At 50.3% G+C, this 26063-nt stretch overlaps 2 protein-coding genes across 10 annotated transcripts in view; one reads left to right on the forward strand and one right to left on the reverse strand.

Moving 5' to 3' along the window:
* Nucleotides 1-36: 36 nt before the first annotated feature.
* Nucleotides 37-14503, forward strand: LOC102046349 (excitatory amino acid transporter 5-like). Of its 2 annotated transcripts, none has more exons than XM_055708376.1 (11): nt 37-949; nt 3170-3249; nt 5185-5397; nt 6151-6193; nt 6482-6704; nt 9183-9282; nt 9489-9722; nt 11068-11262; nt 11850-11984; nt 14152-14251; nt 14355-14503. In XM_055708376.1, the coding sequence occupies exons 1-11, from the start codon at nt 773-775 to the stop codon at nt 14490-14492; spliced, it is 1638 nt and encodes a 545-aa protein (XP_055564351.1). In that variant the 5' UTR covers nt 37-772; the 3' UTR covers nt 14493-14503. The 2 variants fall into 2 exon arrangements, with proteins under 2 accessions (XP_055564351.1, XP_055564352.1); XM_055708377.1 differs by lacking the exon at nt 37-949 and adding an exon at nt 1210-1451.
* The window catches only part of ELAVL1 (ELAV like RNA binding protein 1), a 58949-nt gene continuing 43120 nt past the window's right edge, over nt 10235-26063 (reverse strand). The window contains exons 7-11 of one of the 8 annotated variants that reach the window (XR_008731940.1): nt 22553-25631; nt 13152-17813; nt 12518-12632; nt 10970-11101; nt 10235-10725 (exon numbers count right to left, since the gene is read on the reverse strand). The gene's annotated coding sequence lies outside the window, so the exon portion shown is untranslated. Of the gene's footprint in view, nt 10726-10969; nt 11102-11927; nt 12633-13151; nt 25632-26063 lie in introns of all 8 variants that reach the window. The other 7 variants (XR_008731937.1, XR_008731939.1, XR_008731935.1 and 4 more) reach the window with 7 other exon arrangements.

Below are 26063 nucleotides of genomic sequence, written 5' to 3' on the forward strand. Positions count from 1 at the left end.
CATCCTCAGCCTGGGAATAGCGCTCCCTTCCCTGGGTGTTGACCCACCTCGTCCTTCAGCTGCCTCCTGCACCGCTCTTCTGCCCCAGTGAGACTCCGGAGTAAAACCGGTCACAGAAATACTCTAAAATATTGTGGGCAGCGATGGTGATCGACATAATAATCAGTCCCAGCAGCATCCTGCAGCCTCGAGGCAGCTTCCCTACAAAGCTGCTGGGGGGCAGGTCTGCTGGGGCAGATATTCCTGGGGGAACGTTCAGGCTGGTGGGATGAGCAGGTCACCTTGGGGGATTCTCCAGTTTCTTGGGAAGCGATTTGCCCCTGCAAGCTTTGCCCTCATGAAGCCTTTATGGATGTGGGGGAGGAGTGGGGGATGCTCAGCACCGGTGGGAGCACAGACCCCGTGGCAGCCTCTGATGGCAGGACCCAGATCCTGTTGGATCAGCTGTGATGGCATGGGGGTGCCAGGGCTGAACCCCTGACCCAGGCTGCAGCACACAGCCCCTGCCCCGGGGGGCGGAGGGTTAACCGGGGAGGGTTTGGTTAACCAGCACAGGCGGGATGCCAAGCACAGATTAACCAGTTGAAGACGTCACTTTCCATTACGGGAAAGGCTCCCACATTGCCCTGAAGCTTTTGGTCCCGGAGATTAGTTGCTGGAGCGCTGGGCTCCCGGCAAAGGGCAGGGGTCCGTCGGCGCGGCAGCACCCAGGGGCGATGCGGAGCGCCGGGAGCTGCTCCAAGGGGCATCGCCTGGGCAGCTGAGGACAACCATGTGGGAGCGGGTCAGGAGAGCTCTGCTGAATTCGCTGTCCACCACCTTCCGGCACATCTGGAAGTGGGTACGGGCTTTCTGGCATAAAAATGGCCTCTTGACCCTGTCGATGCTGTCGGTTGCCACCGGGTGCCTGCTGGGGTTCCTGCTGCGGGTGCTGGAGCTGACGGAGCTGGTAAGGACGGGGATGGGAGCAAGGGGATGGAGCAGGGCGGTTGGGGCAACCAGCCTTGGTGCCAGCCAGGCATCACCATCAAGGACCCACATGGGCACAGCCCCAAAAGCAGAGGCTCCTGCCCAAGAAAACCACCTCTCGGGGCAGGTTTTTCCCCTTGACTTTTTTTTTTTTTTTACCAAAAAACTGCCAACAAATGCCAAAGGTGGGAGTGGGGGGCTCCAGGAGCCTTCAGGTGGGGTGGGGATGGGAAGGGGGGGAAGGATGCTTGGCTGCTAGATGCTCAGTAACAGAATCCCCCCAACCCAAACATCAGTGCAGGGTGTGAGGGGTAAGCTCCCGCTGTTACTGTCCCCAGCTGCTCAGATGCTCAACCAAAGAACGTTTCCACTTTCTGGAGAGGGCCCAGCAAATCAATATGTGGCTGGCAGAGAGGCTGGGGGCTCCAAGGGGTCACCTTCCTCTGAGGAACCTTGGAGACAAATGCATTGGAGAAAATGAGGTGCGTTTGCTCAGCACTTTCTAGGAGCATCGTGCTGTTAAACGTCACGGCACTAAAATCCACGGGGCTGAGCCCGGGAGGAGAGATGCTGCTTCAGGGAGAGCTCGGTCAGCGCTGGAACATCCCAGTGTCACTCGCTAGGACTTAGCAAAGCTTTGCCACTTCCATTACGCACTTCAGCATCACTGCCCGCAGCAGGGATGATCTTGTTACTTAATTGAGGCTGGGTGTAATCTCCCTGCATCCCAGCACACACCTGCAAGAGTGCAGCAGCCGCCCACACTGGGCTTGAGGCTGGGGGCTCCTGCCCCTCGCCCTGCCATGCACCGAGTTCACCCGTCCTCTGCCCCCCTCCTGTCCTGCCCTGTTGCCACAGCCCCGCACCTGGTCCCCAGCAGCCACTTCTCTGTTAGAGCCTTTTGTCCCAGAATCCGCAGACGAGGGGTGGAGCAGCCGGTCCCCACTTTCCTTCCTGCCTGGGGAAGTGCCACGAAGCTGAGACACCCCCTGACAAAAGAGATGCTGTTCAAATCGGGGGCTCCTTGCCCCTAGCTGGGCATCCCATGGCTGTGCCCAACAGGAGCTGCTGTGCGTGGGCCACATGGGTGGCTCGGTGCAGGGGCAGCCGGTGGGGCACTGGTTGCAATAGTTTGGCATCCCTTAAAGCCCAGTGGGGCTGGTTACTTGGGAGTAACCAAAAGTACCTGCTCAATTTGGGGCCATCTCAGCAACGTGGCACCTCTACAGCGGCACAAGGGCTGGGGGGCAGCAGGGGAGGGAGGGCAGGTGGATGGATGGATTGATGGAGTGAGGGGTGGATGGACTGATGGAGCGAGGGATGGATGAATTGATGGAGCAAGGGGTGGACAGATTGATGGAGTGAGGGATGGACGGATTGATGGAGCGAGGGGTGGGTGGATTGATGGAGCGAGGGGTGGGTGGATTGATGGAGTGAGGGGTGGGTGGATTGATGGAGCGAGGCGTGGGTGGATTGATGGAGCGAGGGGTGGGTGGATGGAGGCCTGGCAGGAACTCAGCAGCCAAAAGGATGGTGGCTGCTGCTGAGAGATGGGTGGAGGAAGGGAGGGAGGGATGCTGGCCAGGTGGCTGCTGGTCTCGCAGACTCCTCACTCTTCCCTTGGCCATGGCTGTGGAATCCTGGCTTCGGGGGTCTCTCTCCAGGCAGCCCTTCCCCACACCCATGTGAGGAATGCAAGTGGTGGGCAGACGCCACGGGGTGGACACCCCCAGACACCCAGGCCTCTCCCCGAGCTCGGCTTTGCCATTTGCAGCCACAAGGTTTTTCCACCGTTTGCTGCTGGCACCAGGGCACCGTTGCACATGCGGTCGAGCCTCTGCTCTTCAACAAGAGCAACAGCGTTCAGGAGGAGCCAGCCGTGGGGCCATGGGGACCATGGCCTAGAGGGTGGTGGACCCCATGGATGTTTTTGGGAGGGGACCAGCCTCACATGCCCTTCCCGGTTCACAGCCAGGTTTCCCCACGTGGCCAGTATTTCCCACCCCTGACCCAGCTCCTGTTAAGGGACAGCCAGAGAAACGGCACCTCTGAGTGCCTCAAGGAGCGGCTGCCGTGTCAGAACCCAGCTCAGAGCTGCGTTTGGTTGGGAAAAAGGCAAATTTATCAAGTTCAAGCCCTTAAACTGCAATTAGCGTCTGCTAAGCTCTCACCTGACATAGCAGCTCTGCTCTACCTGCAGGAGAAGCAGTACTTTTCCTTCCCTGGAGAACTCCTCATGAGGATGCTGAAGATGCTGATCCTGCCCTTGATCACCTCCAGGTGAGACATCATCTTCTGCTTCTAAAGTACCGTCTCCATCGCACCCAGGGGATTGCCCTGTGACCCCCCCTGGAGATCACTCCCCAACTGCCTGGTGTGAGAATAACCCTGGCCTGCAGCAGCCAGGTACCAAGCAGCATCCCCTGGCTTGGTGTCCATCTCTTTCCCATGATTTCCCAGCGATGGAAATCCTCACCTGGACTTGGTAGACACCAGCCCCCAGGTCAGACACCTGCGCTGCCTGGGGTGTTTCCCTTCTTTTTGGGCTGAGCCAGCTGGCGGTGCTGGGACCATCCCTGGGCAGTTGGTGATGGGCAGCTGTTTAAATGCAAAGCAGATTTCCTGACTTAGAGCGTTTTGAGATAGTTTGGGTAGAAACAACAAGCACCCCTCAGTCTTGTGTCTGCGTTTGCAAACCCCACTTTTATGAGCCTGTCCAGTTCTAGAAAGTCTAAGCAAGGTCTTGAAAAGCTTATATGGATTTACATAATTCAAGCAATTGCTGGCACGTGCTTGTTATAAAGACCCAAACAATTAGCTCTACATTCCCTTGAGGACGTGTCACTTCTGCATTGTTTTTCAGAGATTTCTTGCTGTCTCATTTGCCTTTGCTTTATTGTTGGGAGCAGAGTGGCTCTATCCTGGCCCCACTTGATCTTTTTTGGCATCAGCCCTTGTTGAGCTGCTTTCTTTTCCCCACCAGGATTTCACACCCCCTGCCCTGCTGCCTGGGTCTTCCTTGGCTCTCGGGATGCTCTCAGCCTCTCGCAGCTCAGTGGTGCTGGCTCATCCCAGGCAACCCCTCTCCCGCCTGTGGATGCGGGATTTGCACAGGGCTCCCAGGATTTGATTTGCACGTTGAACCAGGTTTTTTTCTTCTTTTAATTACTGAATGACGGTGAACTGGTGTCTTCCCTCTACGCACCGTCCCAGAGGGGACTGGGCACACGGTGGGGAAGGATTTGTCCACATCAGGGCTCACCTCTGGAGCTCCCCAAGCCTCATATTGGAAAGTGTCACCCACCTCCACGTTGCTTTTGTGGCCTCTCTTGAGCTTCCCAGGGTCTCTCTCCTCCTGGACATGTGGCTGCTGGAGGGGGTCTGTGGGCAGGCCACCACCTCAGCCACCCGTCCCTTGTGTGTCCCCAAGGGTGGCATTAACCCTCTCAGCCCCCATCTCTATCACGTCCCACCGGGGGGCTGTTGGACCACCGCCAGATGCTGTCAGCAGGCTGGGCCAGGCTCTGCAGAGCCCCGGGCGGGGGCTGGAGCGGTGAAAGTCAGCAGCCAGGAGCTCGGTGTGGGGCTGGGGGCACATGGGGCACGCTGCAGCCCCCCAGCAGTCCCATTTGCCCCCAGTACCAGCACCCCTGCTGGTGCAGCCTGTAATACCCTCCCTATTTTTAGAGCAGTTTTGTTTAAAAGTAGCTTATGGGCTACTTCTTAGGAAAGCTTATGTGTACGTGGAGTCTGAACCAGCAGCTCTCTCCCCGGGGAGCGGGGTCTGTCCCCACCACGATTCTATAAACCTTGCTAATACCTTTCTTTGCCGTTCGCAGTGACATACGGCAGCAGCACAGGGTGTCGGAGACTTAAGAGAACAGTGTCACGCAAAAAAAGGGCAGTGCTAGTTCTTCACCATCAAAGTCCACTAAGAACGTTTACTTCTTATCTTTTGGAGAAAACAGAAAACTTGGCCAGACCTTGAGAAGGGACTTGGGGCGCTTTGCAGTCCAGCCTGGGGGGTCCCAAGGCCATCCTGGGCGTGAGATCCTGCAGGCACAGGCACGTGGATGTGCAAGAGCTTGGTGATGCCTTTAAGCTTGGGTTAAGAAAATGTCTGTAGCAACTTCTCCCACCTTGGAGCTTTTCCCCATCAGATGCACCCTGTGCAGTTTTGGGAGCAGATGCTGACCACAATCTTTTCTGCTGCAGCCTCATGTCCGGGCTGGCCAGCATGGACTCCAAGGCCTGCGGGAAGATGGGGGTGATCACCATCACCTACTACCTTTGGACCACCTTCATGGCAGTGACCGTTGGGATCATCCTCGTGGTCAGCATCCACCCCGGCGCAGCTGCCCAGAAGGACAACTACTCCGTGGGGAAAGTGGTGCTCAGCTCCGCCGACGCGTTACTGGATTTGATCAGGTATGTTGCAGGATTTCACGAGGAGCCAAACTGACGATGGCATTTCACAGCCAAGATCTTCCCACAAGGCTCTGGGCTCCCAGGAGACACCAGGATGGAAATGGGAGAGCCGTCGGCCAAGCTGACCAGGCACCAGCAGCCCCGAGCCCAGCGGTGTGGGGGTGTTTCTCCCCACACATGTCCCTCTGGCCACTCTGTCACCCCCCCAGCTTTCCTCCCAGAGCCACCAGAAAAGCGGGGTGTAGCAGGAGGGAACAGAGGGATTAAAATTCCCTGCAAAGGTCAGGGGCTCTCCCCCCGCCCCCCCAGCCGTGCCGTGCCAAGCCCTGCAGCCCCCAGCAAGGGAAAAGCAAGCCGGAGCTGGCTGCGGACTGGATTAAGGCAGCCGATGGACAAGAGGTCTCTGGGGAAGGGGTGCAGCACGGCCCCGGGGGCTGGGTCAGAATCTCCATGTCCGGAGGCACTGGGGCGACTGGATAAGGCTCTGAGCATCCTGCTCCAGGGGGTCCTGCACTGCACAAGGGGCTGATGTCTGTCCCAGCCTTGGGTTTTCCATGAGTCCAGTTGGTTCCCAGTCCTGCCCATCATCGTCCTCCCAGCCTCTCCTCGCCACCAGCCTCGCAGAGACCCCCCAGCTGCTGTTGGCTGTAAGGGGGCTCCCATCGGCCTTGTGCCCCGCCACAAGGCGCCCCCCAGGCTGCTCCCTGGGGGCTCACAGCGTGCTCTGACCCCCGCGCCATTGCTCTCTTACAGGAACATGTTTCCTTCTAACCTGGTTGAAGCTTCATTCCAGCAGGTGAGTTCACCGTGAGCGGCTGGGATGGAGCTCAGCTCCGGGGCGGGGGGCTGCTCTCCCCACCTGGGGGCTCTTCCCCACACCCAGCCCCCTTCCTCCCCACCCTGCCTGTCCCCAGGTTTCTGCTCCCCCCAGGGTGGGCACACAAGGGTGGGAGGGTGCTGCTCTTTTCACCTTGTACCGCCTGAAAAGCAAACTTTGAACCCCCAGCACCACCAGCACCGTTCACAGCAGCGTGGAGCCCCCTGCCAGCAGGACCCTGACCTCGCTGCTTTGCTCTTCTTCCAGTACCGAACCGTTCTTGTCCCGGTGGTGAAGTCTCCCGTCTTGCCAAAGATCCCAGCGAAATCGCTCAGTTTTATTTACTTTGCACCCGACGACCAAAACCCTGAAATTCATCGGCCTGTGTTCCTCGAGCTGACGCCGCCACCCGAGATGACCTACAGGACTCTGCCGGGGACCAACAACGAGATGAACGTCTTGGGAATCGTCATCTTCTCAGCAACGATAGGTACCCGCGGTGCAGAGGGGGCTCGGCGCTGTGCCCCAGCCTGCAGGGGTGCTCAGCCACGGGGGGGCAACTGCTGTGGCCACCGATGCAGAGATGCTGAGGGACAAGGTTATTGGAGCTCTAACTGCTCAAGTCCCTGGGGAACGGGGCACAGCGGGGAGCTTGTACCAGCACCTTTGAGGGCACCATCCATACCGGAGCTCAAAAAAGGGGTTGGGCATGGAGGAGGCTGTTTTCCTCCTGGATTTTCCATGGGAGCCTTCACACCCAAGGTCCTGAGGGTTTTCAAATCATAACGTTGAGCTGGCGAGTCCTTCTTACGAAGTCTGCTGAGGGGAGTTGTAACTTCTGCAGAGGTTTCCTGGTGGCCCAGCTTGTTACAAAAGGCGTGAGCCCCCCCCCCCCCCCCCGGCAGTGTCCAAACTCCCTGGGCAGGCAGCGGGTGGAAGCTGGGTCAGAATTAGTGCGTGGTCACAAACGTGTGGAAATTTGTAACAGGATTTTCGGGAGAAGGTAAGAAAACCTCCCGCGTGGAGCAGCTTGCAACCCTGCGGGGCTGTGGTGCTCTGCAGCCGGCTCAGGAGGGAAGGGGCAGAGGTTGGATGGAGAGGACACGTGCGAGGGAGAGGGAGGAAGAAGGTTTAAAGGGGAGAAAGTCATGGGAAGGAGGAACTCGGAGCTGACTCAAAGCGTAAGGCAGGACACTGGGCGCGAGGCTGAGTGAGAAAGGAAGGGACGAATCAGGATGGGAAAGAGTAGGAGGAGATGAGACGAGCATGGGGTCAGGATTACGTGGAGATTAAGAGATGAGGGCAAAGAGCTTGAATTTAGTGTATAAGGAACCAAAAAGCCAATTAGGGGATTTGAGGGTAGCACAGCACCGGAGCGCGCCAGCCTGCCACCGGGGCCGGAGCGCGGCCAGTATTAATGGCCACGGTACAGCCAGCGCCTGGAGGAGACGGACACAGCGAGACTGGGAAGAGACAGATCCACGTAAAGATCCTTATGGACAAAAGAGACGGCTATGGCAGACTCCTGGCCCAGGGTCCAACCCTATCTGCAGACCCAGACACCCAGGGATTGCGCCAAGCTCCTGCTCACGGACACGTGTCCCCCTCCTGCCCAGCCAAACAGGCACGGAGAAGCCGCTTTTCTCCTCTGGGATTTCCACCCCAGCACCCTGCCAGCGTGGGAGTGAGGATCAGCGCTGGGTTAGGATGTGGCAGGATCACCCGAGCCAGCCCTGGTCACCCGGCTGCTCTTCCTGGGTGTTGCACGGGATGGGTCAGAGCTCCACGAAGCCACAGACCAGCAGAGCATCAGCACCTGCACCAGGGATGGGCAACTTGGACAAGGGCATTAGTACAGCCAGGGGCAGCTTTACTGCAGGGGGGTGTCAAATTGGTGGGGGTTGCCTGGCAGAAAAGGGGGGGGGGGGGGAATGAGGGGGACGGACAGAGAAGGCCAGGCGATGCAGCCCTGTGCCATGGGAGATGGGATCAGCTCCTCCTCGCAGCAAGGAGGGGAGGCCAAGTGGAAGCTGGGTGAGATCTCAGCAAAGGGTGTTTGTGTCCTATTCCAAAATTAGGCAGTTTTTCTGGACCTGAGACCAAGGTGTCCACGCAGCAGGCGCTGGATACCTGGCGTGTCCGTGCTGTGGATGGTACCACAGCTCCAGCGATGGCTGACACCAAGCATCGCCACCCATCTCCAATGCTTCTGAAATCCAGGAAAGGGCAGAAACTTAAAAGTTCCTTGAAGTACCCTGTCCATTTGCTAGGGTCACCTTCTCCAAAGCAGCTCTCTGGAGGACCTGAAGAACAAGGGATGCCTTTCAAACCAGCTGTTATGACCACAAAACACTGGATGAATATCCAGAGAGCTGAGATTTAAACACGCCAAGCCTTGCCTCATTTCTCAAAGTCCTGACAAAGGTCACCCTATCTCATCTCTTTCCTGTGCAAGCCACGAGGTCCAGCTACCGGCCAAGGGTCTCCAGGAGCCCTCAGCCCAGAGGGACAAGAGGGATGAGACAAGTTCCTGACCGTTGTCTTCCTTCCCAGACTGAAGCAGACCCTTGTACTTCAGAAGGAATTTTAGTTGATGGGACCACACAGAAAGGAGAGGTGCTGGGCTAGAAACTAGATGGGCAAATGCTCAGAGACTCATTTTTCTTTTGCTCAGTGGGTACCTGGGAAACCTCCTTGCTCCTCAAAGCAACGTGGTTCAACACTGGGCAATTTTGTGCCAGTTTGTGCAGTTTGGTGGGTTGTTTTTTTTGAGAAAAGGCCATTTGCTTGTATTTGCTGGGAGCAGAGACTTACTGTGACCTCTAAGACCATGTGGAAATTGGTATTAAGTCTGACCTGCTGGGAGTTTGCCCTGTGAAACCCACTGGGTGACCACCAGAACCTTGAGACGCTTGGCATGACAGACACTACTTCTGGTGAGTAACTAAACCCATCTGCTCGGTTGCAGGACTTCTCCTGGGAAAAATGGGTGAGCGAGGAACCCCGCTGGTTAACGTGTGCCAGTGCCTGAATGAAGCCGTTATGAAAATTGTCTCAATGGCAGTTTGGTAAACCTGGTTTTGATTCATTCTGTTATTTTCTTACCTCTATCTAATGGTAATGCCGGTCTGATGGCTGCAAGTGTCCAACGTGGTCACTGGGTGGGTTTGCCCACGACTGGACCACATGGTACCAAACACCGTCATGACCCTCGTGTAGCACGGCAATGATTCCTGCACCTCGTAAAGTAATTTTTTATGCTTCTTCTTTGCAGGTACTTCCCCTTTGGCATCGTATTTCTCATCGCTGGCAAGATCCTGGAGATGGAAGATCCATCGGTTATTGGGCAGAAGCTGGGATTATACACTATTACAGTAGTGTCAGGGCTCTTCATCCACGGAGCCGTTCTCTTACCTCTGCTTTTTACCCTCATCACCAAGAAAAACCCCTTTGCTTTCATTCAGGGGATACTGCAAGCCTTGTTGATCGCCTTAGCTACATCTTCCAGGTATGAAAACGTGGCTGAAATTTGCGGATACAGCCGGGAAGGTACCTGGGTTAGTGGAGGGCGGCACGGCCGTGTGTACAGCCGGGCAAGCCGTGGGAAAACAGCTGCAATGCAAAGAAAAATGATGCTCCAGCACTGTTTGAAATGGGATCGCTCCCAGCTTTAGTAGGAAGCAGGATGGAGAAGGGTCTCAGGGTGCCTTCGGACTCAGCCAGCCCGCAGTGCCGTTCCGCTCACCCTCTCCCGGGGTTTTCCCCCCAAGTAAATCAGTGGTGGCTCTGTGCCTGTGTGCTTCTTGCGATTGCTGCGGCCAGTTTTATTGCCAATAATTCAAAACAGGACGGTTGTAGGTGCTTTATAGAACAATGCAGGGGGGTTGACCCTGGGTTTTAGTTGAAAACATCAAAAGCTCTTCCGAAAGCTTTGCTGAAAATCTTAAATCAACTCCTATGCACCCCAAGCTCCTCCAAAGAAAAGCGCTGTCTACTTTTGTAAGATTTTATAATTTTAGATTATTTTTATCTATTTAATTTTCCTTGAAAAACACTCTTTATAACAATGAAGAAAATTTACATTAGGAACTACGGACCTTTCTGGGAGACACACACACAAACCAAAACATTTTCTTAGAAAACATTTGCCTCCGCAGGGTTTTTCTGGCCTCTCCAATGTCGGTTCTTCATGTAACCCCAACAAACTCCCCCGGCGGTGCCCACCTCCCCCGGCACCCACCGCTGCGGGTGCCCCTGCCTGCTCTGGGCTGAGCTCGGGGCTCCGGCTCCACCAGGGTCTCTGCCCCACACCGACACGGGTGGGGGGAGCTGTGCCCCCAGCCCAGCCCCACGGCGGGGGCAGTCGCATCCCGCTCTCCAGCCAGCTCCTTTCGGAAAAGCTGTCCCCATCTCCCATCGGCTTCTTCTCCACACTCGTTTCCTTCCTCCCACTGGGTCTTCTTCCTCCCCGTCCTTGTCCCGGCTCCTGCGTGACAGCTCAGGTCTCTGTGCTGGATGGAAAGAAGATGCTCAGGGGGTGCAAGCACGGGGGGCAGCCACGGAGCAGAGGAACGAGGGGTCTGGCCGGACCCCAACACTGGAGGGGCTGTGGGGGACGGAGCCACGCAGAGCCCGTGGTGCCCGCTGAACGCCCGGCATCCAGACACGGCACTGCGCGGCGTGGCCAGGCACGTCCAGCACCCGGCTGAGCACTGATGGGTGCAGCAACCCCCGTACCGGTGCCGCCGCACTTACCGGCAGGAGAACTCCTATCCCTGCACCATCGCGTTGCCTCCCATCCGTGAAGCCTGGTGCAAGCAGCAGGGATTGACTGACCGCTCCTTGTTCCGCAGCTCCGCAACCTTGCCCATCACCCTGAAGTGTCTCCTGGAAAACAACAGGATCGACAGGCGCGTGGCACGCTTCGTCCTCCCCGTGGGTGCCACCATCAACATGGACGGCACTGCGCTGTACGAGGCGGTTGCTGCCATCTTTATCGCCCAGGTCAACGAATATGACTTGGATTTGGGACAAATTATAACGATAAGGTAAACGGGGGTTTTGCAGCAGCTGAATTATTTCCCTCTGTCATAGGTACAGACACAACCATCACTCACACCTCTCCGGTTTGGCACAGATCTTGCAAACCTGGCTGGAAAGCTGGGGTGCAGGGGAAGGTGCAGCACCCCCCAGCCCCCGTGCTGAGCACCAGGGAGGGCTCGGGCTCTGCACCCAGACAGGCTGCACAGGATCAAAGGCTTGGCCCATAGGCAAAAGCCAACTGGGAGCTGATGGCACGGCTAGAGCGGGTCAGCACCTGCAGCGGGGTGGATGATCCTAGCACAGAGGGTTTCTGCAGGTTTAATTTACTCCCCTCCAGGCATGTAATATCGTTTTATAAACAGGAAAATAAAGCAGCTCTCTAGGTGAAAATAAGTAAGCCTGGTGCCAGGTACCTGCCGCAAGCCATCGGCCACGGTGCACAGTGGGACAAGCAACAGGGAGCTGGAAGGTGGAGGCAGCCAGGTCCAATCCTTCCATACAGGAATAACTTTGCCATGCAAACGTGCTTTTTTTTTTTTTTCTTTTTCTCTTTTAAAAAAAAAATAACTGTGTGGCTGCCTCCACTTTGCAGTATAACGGCAACAGCAGCAAGCATAGGGGCGGCCGGCATCCCCCAGTCCGGACTCGTGACGATGGTCATCGTGCTCACTTCTGTGGGGCTGCCGACTGATGACATCACCCTCATCATCGCAGTGGACTGGGCGCTGTAAGTGTTCTCGGGAGGCAGGTACGGGCAGGTGCTCAGCACCGCTTCGTGATGACACGTCCGAAGCAGCTCTCACGGGGGCAAACGGAGACCGAGGGGTCACAGAACCAGGCCAGGAGCCGAGTGTGAGAGTCTTTCTTCATTTTCCAATTATTTTCTTGAAATAGCCCCTGATAACTACATCTCCTGGAGGAGTGTTTGCCCCGAGGTGCTTCTGTCCCAGGGTGCTGCCCGGTGCCTCGTACGGGCTGGATGTGGCAATGGTGTTCAGCCACCCTCTCAAGGTCGGTCCCCAGTCTAAAATCCCGGCTTGTCCTGATCTTTCATCTAAATTCCTATCCAACTGTACAACACATCTTTGTTGGAGGTCTCAAACAAGTAACAAAACCTAAGAGATGTTTATATTTTTGAGAAATCAAAAGAACGCTGCTTTCCTCCATAGCGAGTGGTAGAAAAGGAGGAAAGTAGGCGCCTGGTCTTTTCCCGAAGCATTACTATGCAAGGCTGCTCATTAGCGTATTCCCTAAAAATACCTCCAGTCCTGGTCTTCTCCAAGCTCTGGTCCACTCTGTCAGCAAAGGAGGATGGACTCCACAAAAGCCAAAGCCAAGTGGACGGTACAGTACTTGTTTTGGTGGAATATTATTCCTGGAAGAGGAACACATTAGGTAAGGCAGGGGGAAAGGTATCTGGCTTCACAGAACGAAGAAATTAAAATTTAGCCAGAAAGATGCTACCACCACACGAGAGCAACCAAAGGGGTGGAAACAGGCAAGTGTTTAAGAAAACAATCTCTAAGAAAAAGAAAACAAATCAGAGAAACCAATGATAAACCATAAACCACTGCTAATTATTTATAATACGTGCTCACCCAGTTTGCTGTTTCCAGTTCTGAAACACTGGCGTTTTCACAATTAAAAAATAGAAAGGGGAGAGGAACAGATGTCATGTCAAAACAGTAACAAGGTAAAGTTCAAGATGGTTGCACACCAGATCAGAGCAGAAAATCAGGCAGCTCCTGAACAGATGTAGCAAAACCCCCCTCCTGCATTTAATAAGCAACTTCTCTCTTAAACCCATATGCCACCAGAAATAAAACATTGCCGGAGTTTCTAAAAGCAAGGATGACATTTTCCAAGGACTGCATCCAACACGGAGGAAGCCTACCTTCCAAGCAGACCATCTTCATCTTGCTGGATGAAGACCAGATTGATCTTGAGATAGAAACGGATGGTTCGTTACGTTTGTCACCGACAAAGAGAAGCCAGACAGATGGAAATTTGCCGTTTTGAAGTACTAGGATAAAAACAAAGCAAATCAGCTTGGTGAAAAACCGGAGTAAACACCGAGTTCTCCATAGCTGAGATGTGGGGGGCTGGCTGGCACTTCACAGCCACTCTGGGCAGAGAAACGGCGAGCGTCCCGGCTGCTTTTCTCTTTCTTCCATATAAAAGGAAGCTTAACTTCCCAGGGGAGAGCTGTAACATCAGAGCACAGGGTCAGCTCCATCGGCGATCACCACGGGGCACCCACGCCACTGGCATCCCTGTGCCGGGGGCCAACGGTGGTGCTGCGGCTGCGCCAGCAAGAGCTTCTCAAGGAGTTTTACGAGTTGGTGTGGCAGCTCATCCCCACGCTGAGCAAAAATGACACCAGCATCAGTTTGGGAGGTAGAAGAGGCAGGTCTATGCACTGAGAAGGCGCCCCGTGGTACCTGGCCCTGCAGCCATCGCACGTGCCGCTGTCCCTCCGCACTGCAGGAGCAATAACGCAGCCACCTCCACCTGCCCTTCGCAAAACCAGTGGCTGAGACATTAGGGATAAAGGTTGACAAGGGGGAATGGCTTTAAACTAAAAGAAGGTCGATTTAGAGGAGATATTAGGGAGAGAATTGTCACTGTGAGGGGGGTGAGATGCTGTCGCAGGCTGCCCAGAGCAGCTGGGGGTGCCCCATCCCTGGCAGTGCCCAAGGCCAGGTTGGATGGGGCTGGGAGCAACCTGGGCTGGTGGGGGGTGTCCCTGCCCATGGCAGGGGGCTGAAACTGGTGGGCTTCCAGGCCCCTTCCAACCCAAACCACAATTCTATGACATATTTCAAAGCCATAAAAGATCCTGGGCGCGTCAGCCGTGGCCACCAACTGCATCCTCACAGCTCTCTCTCCTCCAGGGATCGATTCCGAACTATGACCAACGTCCTCGGTGATGCTCTGGCTGCTGGCATCATAGCACACATCTGCGAGAAAGACTTTGCACCGAAGACCCCCACGGTACGTACAGCTTGTCCGGGGGAGCAGGGGAACGCAGAAGGACTGCACAGACACCCCACACAGGCTCGCTTAAGAAATTAAAACTACTTTTTTCTTTTTGCAGCAGGATACAGTAAGCAAGACGGACAAGTCTCCTTCGGCAGAGAGCTCCCATCTGCATCCCAAAGACAATGTGATCGAGATGATCGAAGAAAGTTTGTTTGATCAGACAGGAGCTCAGTACAACATCTGTCAGGTGTAGGTCACACCGGTCCTGCTCCCGGGAACGGGATCTTGGTGCTAAACGCTGACATTGCTCTGCAAGATAAAGGCCTTACTTGGCATAAAGAATGGAAAACCCCTCTCCATCCTTTGCAGACCGTGGGACGTGCCAGGACGCCCCCGAGGAGCCCCTGTGTGCAGGGGGAAGGGACCAGCTCCTCCCCGCAGCCGAGGACCCAGCTGCCCTGGCAGGGAGCTGAGGGCTTTATGCCTCACGTTTCTTCAAGCTCCGTTCTTCTCAAAGGTTAGGGAGCTGAGCAGGTACTGGAAAACTGGACGAGATGAGAAAGCGGTAGAGATGGGACAAAATCTGACACCTTAGGTCAGCAGCCCCTATCTGCTGGCCAGGCTGCACTCCGTAAGGTTCCACTTTCTTTATTATAGATTTTAAAAAAAGAAGATACTTGCTTTTTTTATTATTACTAGGTTCTCATCTAAAAACTAAAATTAAGCGACGTTTTCTCTAGAGCTCAAAGTTCAGGTTGGACAGAACTGGCTTTTCCAGCCATTCCACAAAGCCGGCACAGCTGGTCCAAGTCTTCGTCTCCCGGCGCAGACAGCGAGAGCCACTGTACCCGCAGGGGTGGAAGGACCAGCTGCACGCGGGTTTTTACTGGCCCTCTGATTACACTGAAACTAATTGACCTGGCCCAATTGCAACAGTGGAGATTTTCCCCAGCTAAGGATCTGTCCCCAAGTTAAAATTCCAATTACAGCCTTAAAATCCAGGCTTCCCAGGGCAGCTTTCTCCACAAAAGCCTTTTGTCCCAACAATTCATGTCACTGGATTAATTTCTCTCTCAAAATGCCATCTCATCCCTTTTGTCCCTCCTGCTTTGTCTTTACTGCCGCAGCATTAGGACTCGTGGAAGCAGCTTAAAACTCCCACTAACATCATTTAACTACTCTCCAATTGCACATAAAGAAAAAAATTTCCTGTGCATGATCCTTTCATGCTGGAGCCGGAGGTTTTAAAATATCTTCTAACTCAGAAGAAAAGGTAATTCCACTTTTGCCAAATGAAAAGCAGAAGTTGTTAAATATCATAAACCAGCTTTTGCACAAAAACGAGTAGTCTTCCATTCACTTCCAAAAGCCTTCAAAAAATCAGAATCACGGCCAAGGTAAGCGGCAGGTACCGCTGCTAACTTTGACCTTTCTTATCCTTCCCTCCTGGGTTTTTTGATACCTTCTTAACCATCAGCATCCAACTATTCTTCAACAGGTGCAGTTATGATATTGCAAAAAAGAAATATAACCAACCGCATTTTAAGAGACAAGCTCCCTGCAGCATCCCAGCTCATCCCTCCCGCCCCAATGGTTTATGATGGGGTTTATCATAGTACCTCCCAACGCCTGGCAGAAAACCCACCTGTTTAGCCATACGAGCTTTGATGAGGGAATGACATTTCCCCAGTGGTTTTGGTGGAACTTGAGGATGTGGCTCCGCATAAACACTAAACTTAAATGAATCTGCAGCAAACTGACCCCTGAGCCCGAGGGTTTGCCTCCCGCAGGAGACACCAGCGTGTTTCTGCAGTCCAGGTTTTAAGTTGCCTTGATCTTCAAGAACGTGTTCTTTTCTGTGCTACGAGATGTCTTCCAGAGCACGAATTATTTTTACATATCTGAATTTCTAGAAGTGGTAAGTTTTGATCAGGGATTTTCACTTTAATACGATTTGTACGTCTTTTTTAGGATGTATAAACCATAGTACAGTGTAGCACAGCAACATCTGAAGAGCTATACAGTCAGTAGAGTGCACTGCTACCTTCCTTTCTTTCAGATTAAAAAAGTACCTCGGTTTGTGTTTTATTGAAACTGAAAAAAAAGAACAAAACAACTGTATTGTAGCACGTGGCAAAATAAAATCAAAACAACATGTGAAAAAAGGCCCAAACCTACCAATTTTTAATTTAAAATACTAGCCGTGGCAAAATTACTCCGTGCAAGTTTTCTAGAATAACTTTTTGAAAATTCCATTCCACAAGAAGTTTTCAAAGTCTTTATTTAAATCTATTAAAACACCAGGTTCCTCTGTAAAGTCAGACTTCCAAAGCAGCTCTAAGTGATATATATGGCTTAACTACCTTTTTTTTTTTTTTTTTTTTTCTTCTTTAAATTAGCAGTATGTAACCTACACTAAATGGCTCCCTACTGAATGTGTGCTGGGAGTTGTCTGTCATTGCCTCTTCTCTTACGATTCACTGTACATACTTATTTCCTTAAGGAACTTCTCATTTTGTCTGCTGTGATGCTAAAACATTCTAGAATAAACCGTTTCAGCCCTTACTGCAGGCAGGTGCTTCCTCCCCACTGCCACCCAACTCAGTAGATCCCACTGAAGTTGCAGTGGGACGACAGCAAAATAAGACACGGCACGGGAATGCCCGCGTTCACAGCATCATTTGCAACCCGTTCACAACAAACGTTCGGCTCTACTTTAGAAATTCTTTATCTAGCGTTCAAATGCATCTGCAGCTTTGCTGGGCACTCAGGATTCCTGTCGAGACATACCACCACCGTGCAGAGCACCCAGCAGAGCGCATTACTCCTCAGCTAAGCGCCAAACACAGCGCAGAGGTGTCTGACTGACTCATTAGCTTGGCTCTTAACAAGTCTGGGCAATTCTGTACCATGTTGCATCTCACCGTGTTTTGACATTCTCCATGTGCAAACCGCCCAGGTGTTCAGCATGGGAAGGATGCTGTAACATCCCTGGGTGAGATGCTCCAAAATCCGTGTCAGGAGTCAGCTAGTCTTGTGCAAGCGCAGATGTCCTGGCGCCAGGCGTGCAATGTACACTTACCTTGGTTTTCTAGAAGTTATGCGTCTCATTTAACATACACAAGTGAAGTCCCCTGTGGTCAGCAGTGAGAGACAGGCACCTCCACCAGAGTAAATCTCATACATTGAATTGTCTTCTGAAGTCTCTTACTGATGGGCTTGGACTGGGCGCCAAGATTTTTAATTGCTTGAGTCCAGAGGATGAATCCCACTCTAAAATACATGTCTGAGCAGAGGTATTTATTTTTAGAATGCTGAGCCTTCAAACTCTGCAAGACCAGATTTTGGCTTTGATTTTGAGACACGGACTACCCAAACCATAGCTTGACACAGAGAGGAAAGAATGACAGGGTTGAAACATTACACCCAATCCAAAACTCGCTGCTTCACTTACCTGGCCATCTCACCTCAGAGATCTTCTACTCACTGTCCTTCCTTGAGCGGAACCACAACAAAATGGGTATCTGGCCATTCTCCTTGCTTCCCTTTCAATACTCCTGAAGTCTTCAATCATCTGCAAAGCATCACCTTAAACCACACTCTCATGCTAAAGTATTAATAACAGCAGTATCACAACCCCCCCCTTCAGTATACTGTCTTTCCACATCTTAACTCCATTTTGCTGTCTTTTTGTCCATCCTCCAAACGCCAAACCCTCCAACAGTTATTTGCTTCGATAGGCTGCAATTGTTGGAGACAGGCAGAACGAATGCTCTTTGCACTTACAGCCCAGCAGACATCCGCTGCTGATCTCACAGCTGTAGGCAGGCTAAATTCCTCATCATTCTCCTCCTCATGCCAACAGAACGCCAATCCTGACCTTTAATTGTTAGTTTCTGCTGCTTATATCTCGGTGATTCTTCCCAAGAGGATGCCTGCATCCAGTCATCTATTATTCAGTTATTACCTGCTCTTCAAGATTGTGTTTTCTTGCAACCTGAGCACCAATTTTCATTTCCAATACGTGAACTCTTCAGTAGGAAATAAAACATTTGTACATATCCTCTGCAAGTAACAACTACTCACTTGTGCATAACTAGATTTACAAAAGCAGAGATCTCTTTGCACTCATTCAACGCCCTTGCTTTTTCAACCAGATACAAAAAATACATGCAGAGAACAGGTAAGACACTTGGTTCACCTAGGGACCTGCATAATTTCACCTTCCAAATCTGCAATCGCAAAACCTCCCTTTCCCCTTATGATCTAGCAAAAGCAGCAGCTCAGTAAGCAGGAGCCAAATTAAGTCTCACAGTTGTGACACAGCTAGGCATCAGGCAACAGAAATAACCAGCTGAGTCACGCTGCTCAAGGCTGAACACCACAAGCTCCTCGCTGTACTGGGGCATTTTCAGTCTGCCAGTTCTTGCCTCTCTACAGCACCAGACCAGATGTACAGAGAAAGGTGCACACACACCCCACCCCCCCACCCATATATAAATATAAATATAAAAATATATAAAACAACCAGAGAAACATACAAGAACCCTGTAAACAGGCAGACACAAACCAACTAAATCCCCTCCTCCTTTCCCCATCCCGTCCTCAGTGCATCCAAACACACAGCTCTTCCCCGAGTCCCACCAGAAGAGGTGTCCTCCCAAGAACTTTTTTCTCACCTCCCAATACACAAGCAAGAGCTCTGGGCTCCTGACTATTTTTCTTTAGCACATCCCCACAAGGAATATCAAGTGCACTAGCAAGACCAACACAACCGGGCTGCAATGTGCTGCTCTCCATCTGGGGAGACAGCTAGGAAAAATTATGTTACTGGAGAAAACACAAGATGCAGTTGCTCCCCGTGCCTCTAGACCTAGGCTGGGAACAGGGTGTGTACGACTAGCTATTTAGTGTTGGATACACTGGCTTAGCAGACAGGGATAACCTGGATAACTGTGTTATTCTAATGACCAAACATTATGCAACTAAAATATTAAGTTCAAAGTGCTAGAAGAGACTGTAACAATTAACCCACACACGTACTCTGAAAGATAGGGATTAAAAAAATCAGATGATGGTACCTAACGGGTCAGAAGAGGAGTAAAATCAGAAGAATCGAGTAGCTTGTCTTATGCTACATAAGGAGACTCTGGTAGAAAAAGTAAAAAGATGGTAAGAGCCTAGCATCATTACTTTACTATTCAAATTCACTGGTGTAAAATGAAAACTACTGTCCTGTACTCTAACCCCAGAATAAAAAACAAGGTATATGCTTTCATTATCCCTTTGCTTGCAGCTCTTAGGTGTCACTGACTTAAGCGTATTAAACTCCTTACTGAACCAAAGTTCTCTAGAATGGAATTAAGAGTGATGCAAAGTAAAAGGCAAACCAAAATAACAAAACTAGTCTATGAACACGTAGAATACTCAAAATGCACAATGCAAGGGCTCAGCATTTCAGTTACGCAAGCTAGTAAGTTCTACCTTCCCTAATTTACAAGCGGTATGTTCCTAACTTTGATTATTTCTTCATTTGCATGGGTTCTGTTTGTAATAAAAATGTTGACACCTACCCCACCCCCCTTAAATCTTAGGCTCTACAGTCCTGGCCTTCCAAACTACAGCATCAACTTCTGGAAGCTGAGAAAGGGGTCTAATGAAAATGGAAGCAAAGTACACAGCAGCAGCCTTATTTTACAAAGATATGTAAAAGTTTGACCATTTCTTTAAGTAGTAGTGCAATCTGAAGAACAAAGCTCACGCCTGTTTGACGTTCTGAATTTTCTGAGAGCTTCTATACGTTCTTGCTAGTGTAACAAGGTGCAGCTCAGTGAGGAATTTGAATGGCGTAGACTTTACAGCCCTGTAGAAAATGTTTTTATTTTAAGAAAAGCACCGACAGAAAGGTGTCTGGAATGCCCTGACAGCTGGATATACAACTACCACTCACCATCATCATACAAAGAGAGTAACTGTGATAGCCATCGGACTTCAAAGTACTCAAATAGCAATAAAAAAACCACATTCAGGAGGAAGAGTGGAAAAAAACCAACCCAACAACAAATCGGAAAGCCTGAGGAGGACTGCAGCTGCCTTCCAACCCACCGAGGACATCCACCGCTGCCCCTGCATCCACGTAATTCCAGCTCCTCTGAACGAGGCTGTGGCTGGGGACAAGACACACCGGCACCCTGGTGCCCCAACAAAGAAAACCGGTCTCGTAACGACACCCTGTTTTGTAATGAAGAATTCAGGCTTAGGTGCCTCCGCTGACACAGCTACGAGGAGTCATGGACAGACAGAACTGCCTCGGCTCAGCAGGTCTCTGGCCACAGGGGCTGGATGAATGCCCGACGCTCCCTGGCAGCACCCACAGCAAGGTGCTCCATCAGCTACACGAGCCCCTGCGCCCCCCACCCAAGGGACAGCCTCTGGTTTTCATCTGCAACTCCATCAGGAACACGCTGCTCCAAGCCAGTCTTACAGAGGCAATTCTGACAAGGACATTAATTCGGTGATGAGCACCCCAACCCCCTGGCTGGCTCTGGACAGCAAACCGTGCCTGTTACCACTGCGATGCCATCACTAACTTTACTCTAGAGAGGTGCTAAGCTGTTCGAAGTTGAAAATTTTGCCTGTTCAACAGGTTTCTCTGTGTGCATGATTCATTTCGCTATAGCCTCCACTTACATGTCACACTCGCTTCCAGTCCCCAGCTAGAAATCCACCAAACCACTCAACCGGTTCGTTGTCAGAATGAGAAAAGCAGGATGGCTCTGTTGAAAACTACCAGCACAGCAAAAGGCTTGAGCCCTTCTACCTGTTCCCACGTGAGCCCTTCGCACACCGCACCTGGGAGCGAGACATCCAAGCAGCTTCTCTCCTGCTCCAGCCTGTTTGGAAGTGAGAGAAATCACTAACTGGCCACTCTGAGCTTCCCCCCTCCTGTGCTGCCAGTTTAAGTAAATCCTACCAACAGTTTTACCAGTACAAATCAGATGATCGTGGAGGGCTGGTGTAAGATGCTGGAAATTGAGAGCATTTATAGCTACACCATGACCTAAAGCGATATCCAGAATTCACCTTTGGAGTCTCACTTACATCTACAATAGCGTAGAATTATTGTTTTTTTGTTTTGTTTTGTTTTTAGGACTTCAGTATCTAAAATTCTCTCACAACAAAAACATTTCTGAAGCTGTATCGCATCATCTTCATAATCTATTAAGCTTTTGCACAGATATGAGTGCCAACAGTACGGAAGTGTGGCCACTGGAAGGAATTTCTCGTTCAGCTAGCTCCAACAAGAAGCCCAGCTGACAGCACAGCTCCAGCAGCAGCAGCAGCTGCAGCAGCACTGGCCAGCAGGCGAGATGATCCCATTCTAGCACATCTACTACAAAAGCCAAACGCTTCTGAGCAAAACCCTGTCATCCTCATTCTTGTTAGGGCAACACAGATCTTTTCCTCCTTTGATCTGGACAATGAAATGTTTACTTACAATTTAGACGCTGCCCACTTGCCCCACGGAGCAAACAAGTGAAATGACTTGGATTTCCCACTGGAACAGCTCGCTGCCCCACACCGACACGGAGCGCTGCTGCTAATGCTCCTACACAGACACCCTCCGTCTGCCGCATTTAACACCCAGCAGCTACGAGACCGTCACTGAGTTACTCTCTGCAAAGCTGTTTCACAAATTACGTCAGGCTGCTTAATCTCACTAATTCAACAAAAAAACCTCAACCTTGTCCTTTTCCCTTTTTGTTCTTTCCTGGATATGGCCAGCTTGCATTATTCCCTTACCCAAACCCAGCGTGTATCTTGGGAAATCAGATTCCATGCAGCGGATATTAGAGCTGTTCTTCTGTAAGGTCAGTACTTTTTTTTTTTTTTTTTTTTATGAACGTGGAGAGGCCAAATTCAGGGCAAACATTCCTCCCTCAAGGCCACCGGCAGTCCAACAGCACGCGAGGCTCCAACATGCCCAGCTGAGCATGCTGTACACCCAGACCAAGGGGAAAGCACAAAGGTTCAGAACAAGACTCCACCTCGCCCTGCATCTCTTGCACTGCCTTTGAGAATTACTGCGTGTAAATAACACAGAACGCAAATAAGGACGGGCAGAACGCTCCCTAGGAACTATCACAGCACTGGAGACGCTGCGATAAAACAACCGGTGCAAATCCTTACGAGCTAGCTGAGTGACTGACCGAGACAAAGACATCAAAATGTGTCGCAGCTCAAACCTTAACTTTGCCTTGTTGCAGAAAAGAAGCACTTAAGACACTTGGGCAAGGCTTCCATGTGTTTTACCTAAGCTAGCACAAGCAGCCAGGATGTCTGTCCTGGAATCCAGTGATAGGGGTGGAGGGAGTAGGGCCTGGGGATGCACCCCAGGCAACCAAGCTGTGTGCCATGGCATACGCCGTCAGTCACTGCCATTTCACTAGAATCACAGTCCTTCTCGAAGCTGAATTGTCTTCCTTCCTCCACTCCTGCAGTAAGAAAGGATTAAAATATTAAGGCCCATGAAATATGGTCAAAACAGAAAGGGGTGAAAAAAAAAAAAAAAAAAGTAGTAAAGGTGGCTTAAACCAAAAGGAAAATTATTTCACAAGTCACCGACTGCCAAAGAAGTGATGGCATTTTGTGTCACAGGGAGAAACGAATGGGAGGTGCTCCCTGAAAAGCAGTGATATTGTGCATTTCAGGACCACTGCTGAGAAATATTAAGATATAATATATAGATGTGGCCATTTTCTAGAGTTATTTCAAGAGAAACTTGATAAAAATTTGGATGTTAAATTTTCATCCAGCGGGAGATTAATTTTCTTAAACTTCCATAGCTTGCTCATCATATTACTGTACTGTTTTTAACAATACCTTATAAAGTTTTATATAAAACTTAGATTTTTAAGGATATCCATCTTTGTATTAATTACTTCCATACTGTGTAGGCATGTGGAATAGCATATATGCGCAACACAGCAGACACACAATGCTAATACAGACAATTAACAGATACACATGGATTCTAAACAAAGTATCTATAAATAGAGTCTACATACGTTGTCATACACACATGCACGCACAGGGATACACGTGTACGTGTACTGCGTCTCTTGGAAGATGCAAAGCAGCAGGAACCATCTGGGACAGAAAGGTGAAGTAGGATGTATGGTCACAAAAACGTTTCATCCCAAATTTTGGAAGTCTGGTTAGATCGAGACCGTAACTGTTTGTGCCATGACTCTAGAGAAGCACGCACGCTTACTTACCATGGCTGCACCTGCAATGCAGCCTGGAAATCCCACAAGCGCGAGCGCACGCTCCTTCCCTGATCCCTGAGCTGGAGCCTACCGAAGTCTACGAGAAGGAAGCAGCTCAGCACCGTTTATGCTGACTCAACAGTGCTCCTAAGCCCATTGCTGCTTTGCTCTCTCCTTTATCATCTTTCTTTGTAGCACACACGGGCTGAATGCTACGCTGGCTGCAGCATGCACTCGGGGGCGGAATCTGTTCCAACACATTCAAACAGAATTTCAGTTAAAGTAAGATTAAGAGGTCCACTGATACCTACACAGGAAGCCCCAAACTAATTTTTATTAAACTCAGTGAATTTCCTTGTAATTTCTAGTTTGAGGACATATTCTTGAGAGTAAGTGCTCCACCTACAGCTCTGCAGAGAGGTCAATCCATTTTGAAAAGTTCAACATTTAAAGCTGTATGTCCTATGCTCACAATTCAAACAAATAACTTCTGGCAAAAAAAAAAATAAATCTATTGGCAAATATTTTTTTTCTGCAACAAAATTTGTCACAGTTAAAACACAGATCTTATGTTCTGACAAACTAGATTCAGATTTCCCATTTTGCTAAGTTCACTGCTTCTATCCATAAATCCTTTAAAAGGAAATAAACAAAGAAAACATGTCACAGTGCGAAGAGTGGAACGCTGCTATTTATTCACCTTCATTCAACTGCACACGGGTAACACACACATGTAAAAAAGTTACCCCAAACGTTCCACTTTTTCTTCCAGTCTCCTGCTGTCAGCAAGTGATGAAAGCAGAAGACAGTGTAAGGAAAAGTAAAGTAGATTCAAAAACCAAGAAGCAAAAGGAGAAGAGGTATGAGGAACAGGCAGGGCCCCTCTGACATCCAACTGCTGTGTGTGCTGGGGAAGCACGAGGGGAATGAAGAGGGGATGGTGGCCAGGCTTAACGTCCTTTCCTTAAATAGCTGCTCTTGCTGCCACTGCTGGAGACAAAACCCTCATTGGGTTTTTTTTACATTAACGTGACCCAGGAGGACATTCCCAATATTAATATTTTTCCATGTTGCTTTTTAAAGATTGGAGATACAGGAAAAAACACAAAGACAGGATGACATTTTTTTCTGCCTTGCTTGCTGATGTACCAGTGAGATGGAAATCAGCACAATTTAACACCTTCCCCCCACCCCCTCCCCCCCCTTATTTTTTTTCTACCCTAGTATTCTGGAAATGAAGGGGGTGACACCCCAACAGTCCCCACAACAGAGCAAGTGAGGGAAGAGTCTAAAGCCAGGAATTTATTGGGAATTCTGCAAAAAAACAGAAACTCCAAGTGGGGGTTAACAGGTCTGCACTAAATCTTTTGGTTTCCTTTTGAAAAAAGAGCATCGCCATCCATTCCATGTTATCATATACAAGAGACTACTTTTTTCTTATTTTACATCCCTTTTCACAGGTAAGTCATTAAGGGAAAAATCAGAACCAACACCTCAAAGGTATGATAACTAGCCCAGCTCTGAAAAGAGACCGATCATTTCTGTGACTGAAGAACACAGCAAGGCAGCTGCTGAAAATCAGGAGGAGCCAATTTCAATTGATCAAAAGTTTGAAAATTTGCGTGGGTGAAAAAAGGGACTAAGACTTGAATACAGAGTGTTCTGAGCCAACAGCAGCATACGGGTTCTTTCCAGCTGAGAGGACATGGCTTTTCCTCAGCCTTTCTTAAAAAGGTGACTTTGCACAACCTCCCCTGTGGCCACGACATCAGGATGCCTTATCCTACATCAGATGAAGGTTCCTCCTAAAGGAACCAGCGTACCCTGCCTGACCTGAAGACCGATGGATTTCTTCTTCCCAAGAGCTGTCTTCAACAGACATTTCTGAGTAATAGTGTAGCTGGGCTTGCTTTTTGGTTTAATCAGGACGAACACCGTAAGACAGAGAGAACAACATTTTTTTCCTGAAAAATAAAAAGGAAATCATGCGCCTTCTTTTAATTCCACCTTTCTAATAAGGCTACAAGTAACAAAATCTTTAGTGGAGTAACTACTCATGAACACAGTCCAGATTCTTCTGAAAAAAATACCAAATTCCAAATTGCACAACAATAATCCAATTCCTGCAGGAAAAAAAAAAAGACAAAATATGACAATTAAGTAAAAGCCTAGTTCTATTTTGAAGTACATCACCTTTCACCATGGATCATTTAAAAACATTATGAGTATGTTCCAAACAAGTACTCAACAAAAACAGTAATGAACATGTGACAAAAGTACAAAACTCCTTTGCACTACTGACAGATAATTTCATTTAAGTATTAACACTAGTGTAAAATATCTAGGTGATGCTTCATTTAATTTCGAAAATACCATATAGAAAGCAATGCTCATAATTCCATCCACAGGATTCTACAAAGCTGCTGCTTCATTCAACAAATCTTTGAACTGTTTCAATATGAAAATTCCAATTTTTTAAATTGCTTAAAAATCATTGCAGAAAATTTCCAAGCACTTGAAATGAAGCACAACCAAAGTATGAACTTGGTACAGTT

This window comes from Falco cherrug, chromosome 4, assembly GCF_023634085.1.
Source record: "Falco cherrug isolate bFalChe1 chromosome 4, bFalChe1.pri, whole genome shotgun sequence".
Classification (NCBI taxonomy): Eukaryota; Metazoa; Chordata; class Aves; order Falconiformes; family Falconidae; genus Falco; species Falco cherrug.

Bases quoted from the DNA above. Each gene is read 5' to 3' on its own strand.
- LOC102046349 (XM_055708376.1), top strand. From the start codon at position 773: ATGTGGGAGCGGGTCAGGAGAGCTCTGCTGAATTCGCTGTCCACCACC. The intron at 6,194-6,481 runs GTGAGTTCACCG...CTCTTCTTCCAG, and splicing joins TTGAAGCTTCATTCCAGCAG to TACCGAACCGTTCTTGTCCC. The intron at 11,263-11,849 runs GTAAACGGGGGT...TCCACTTTGCAG, and splicing joins GGACAAATTATAACGATAAG to TATAACGGCAACAGCAGCAA.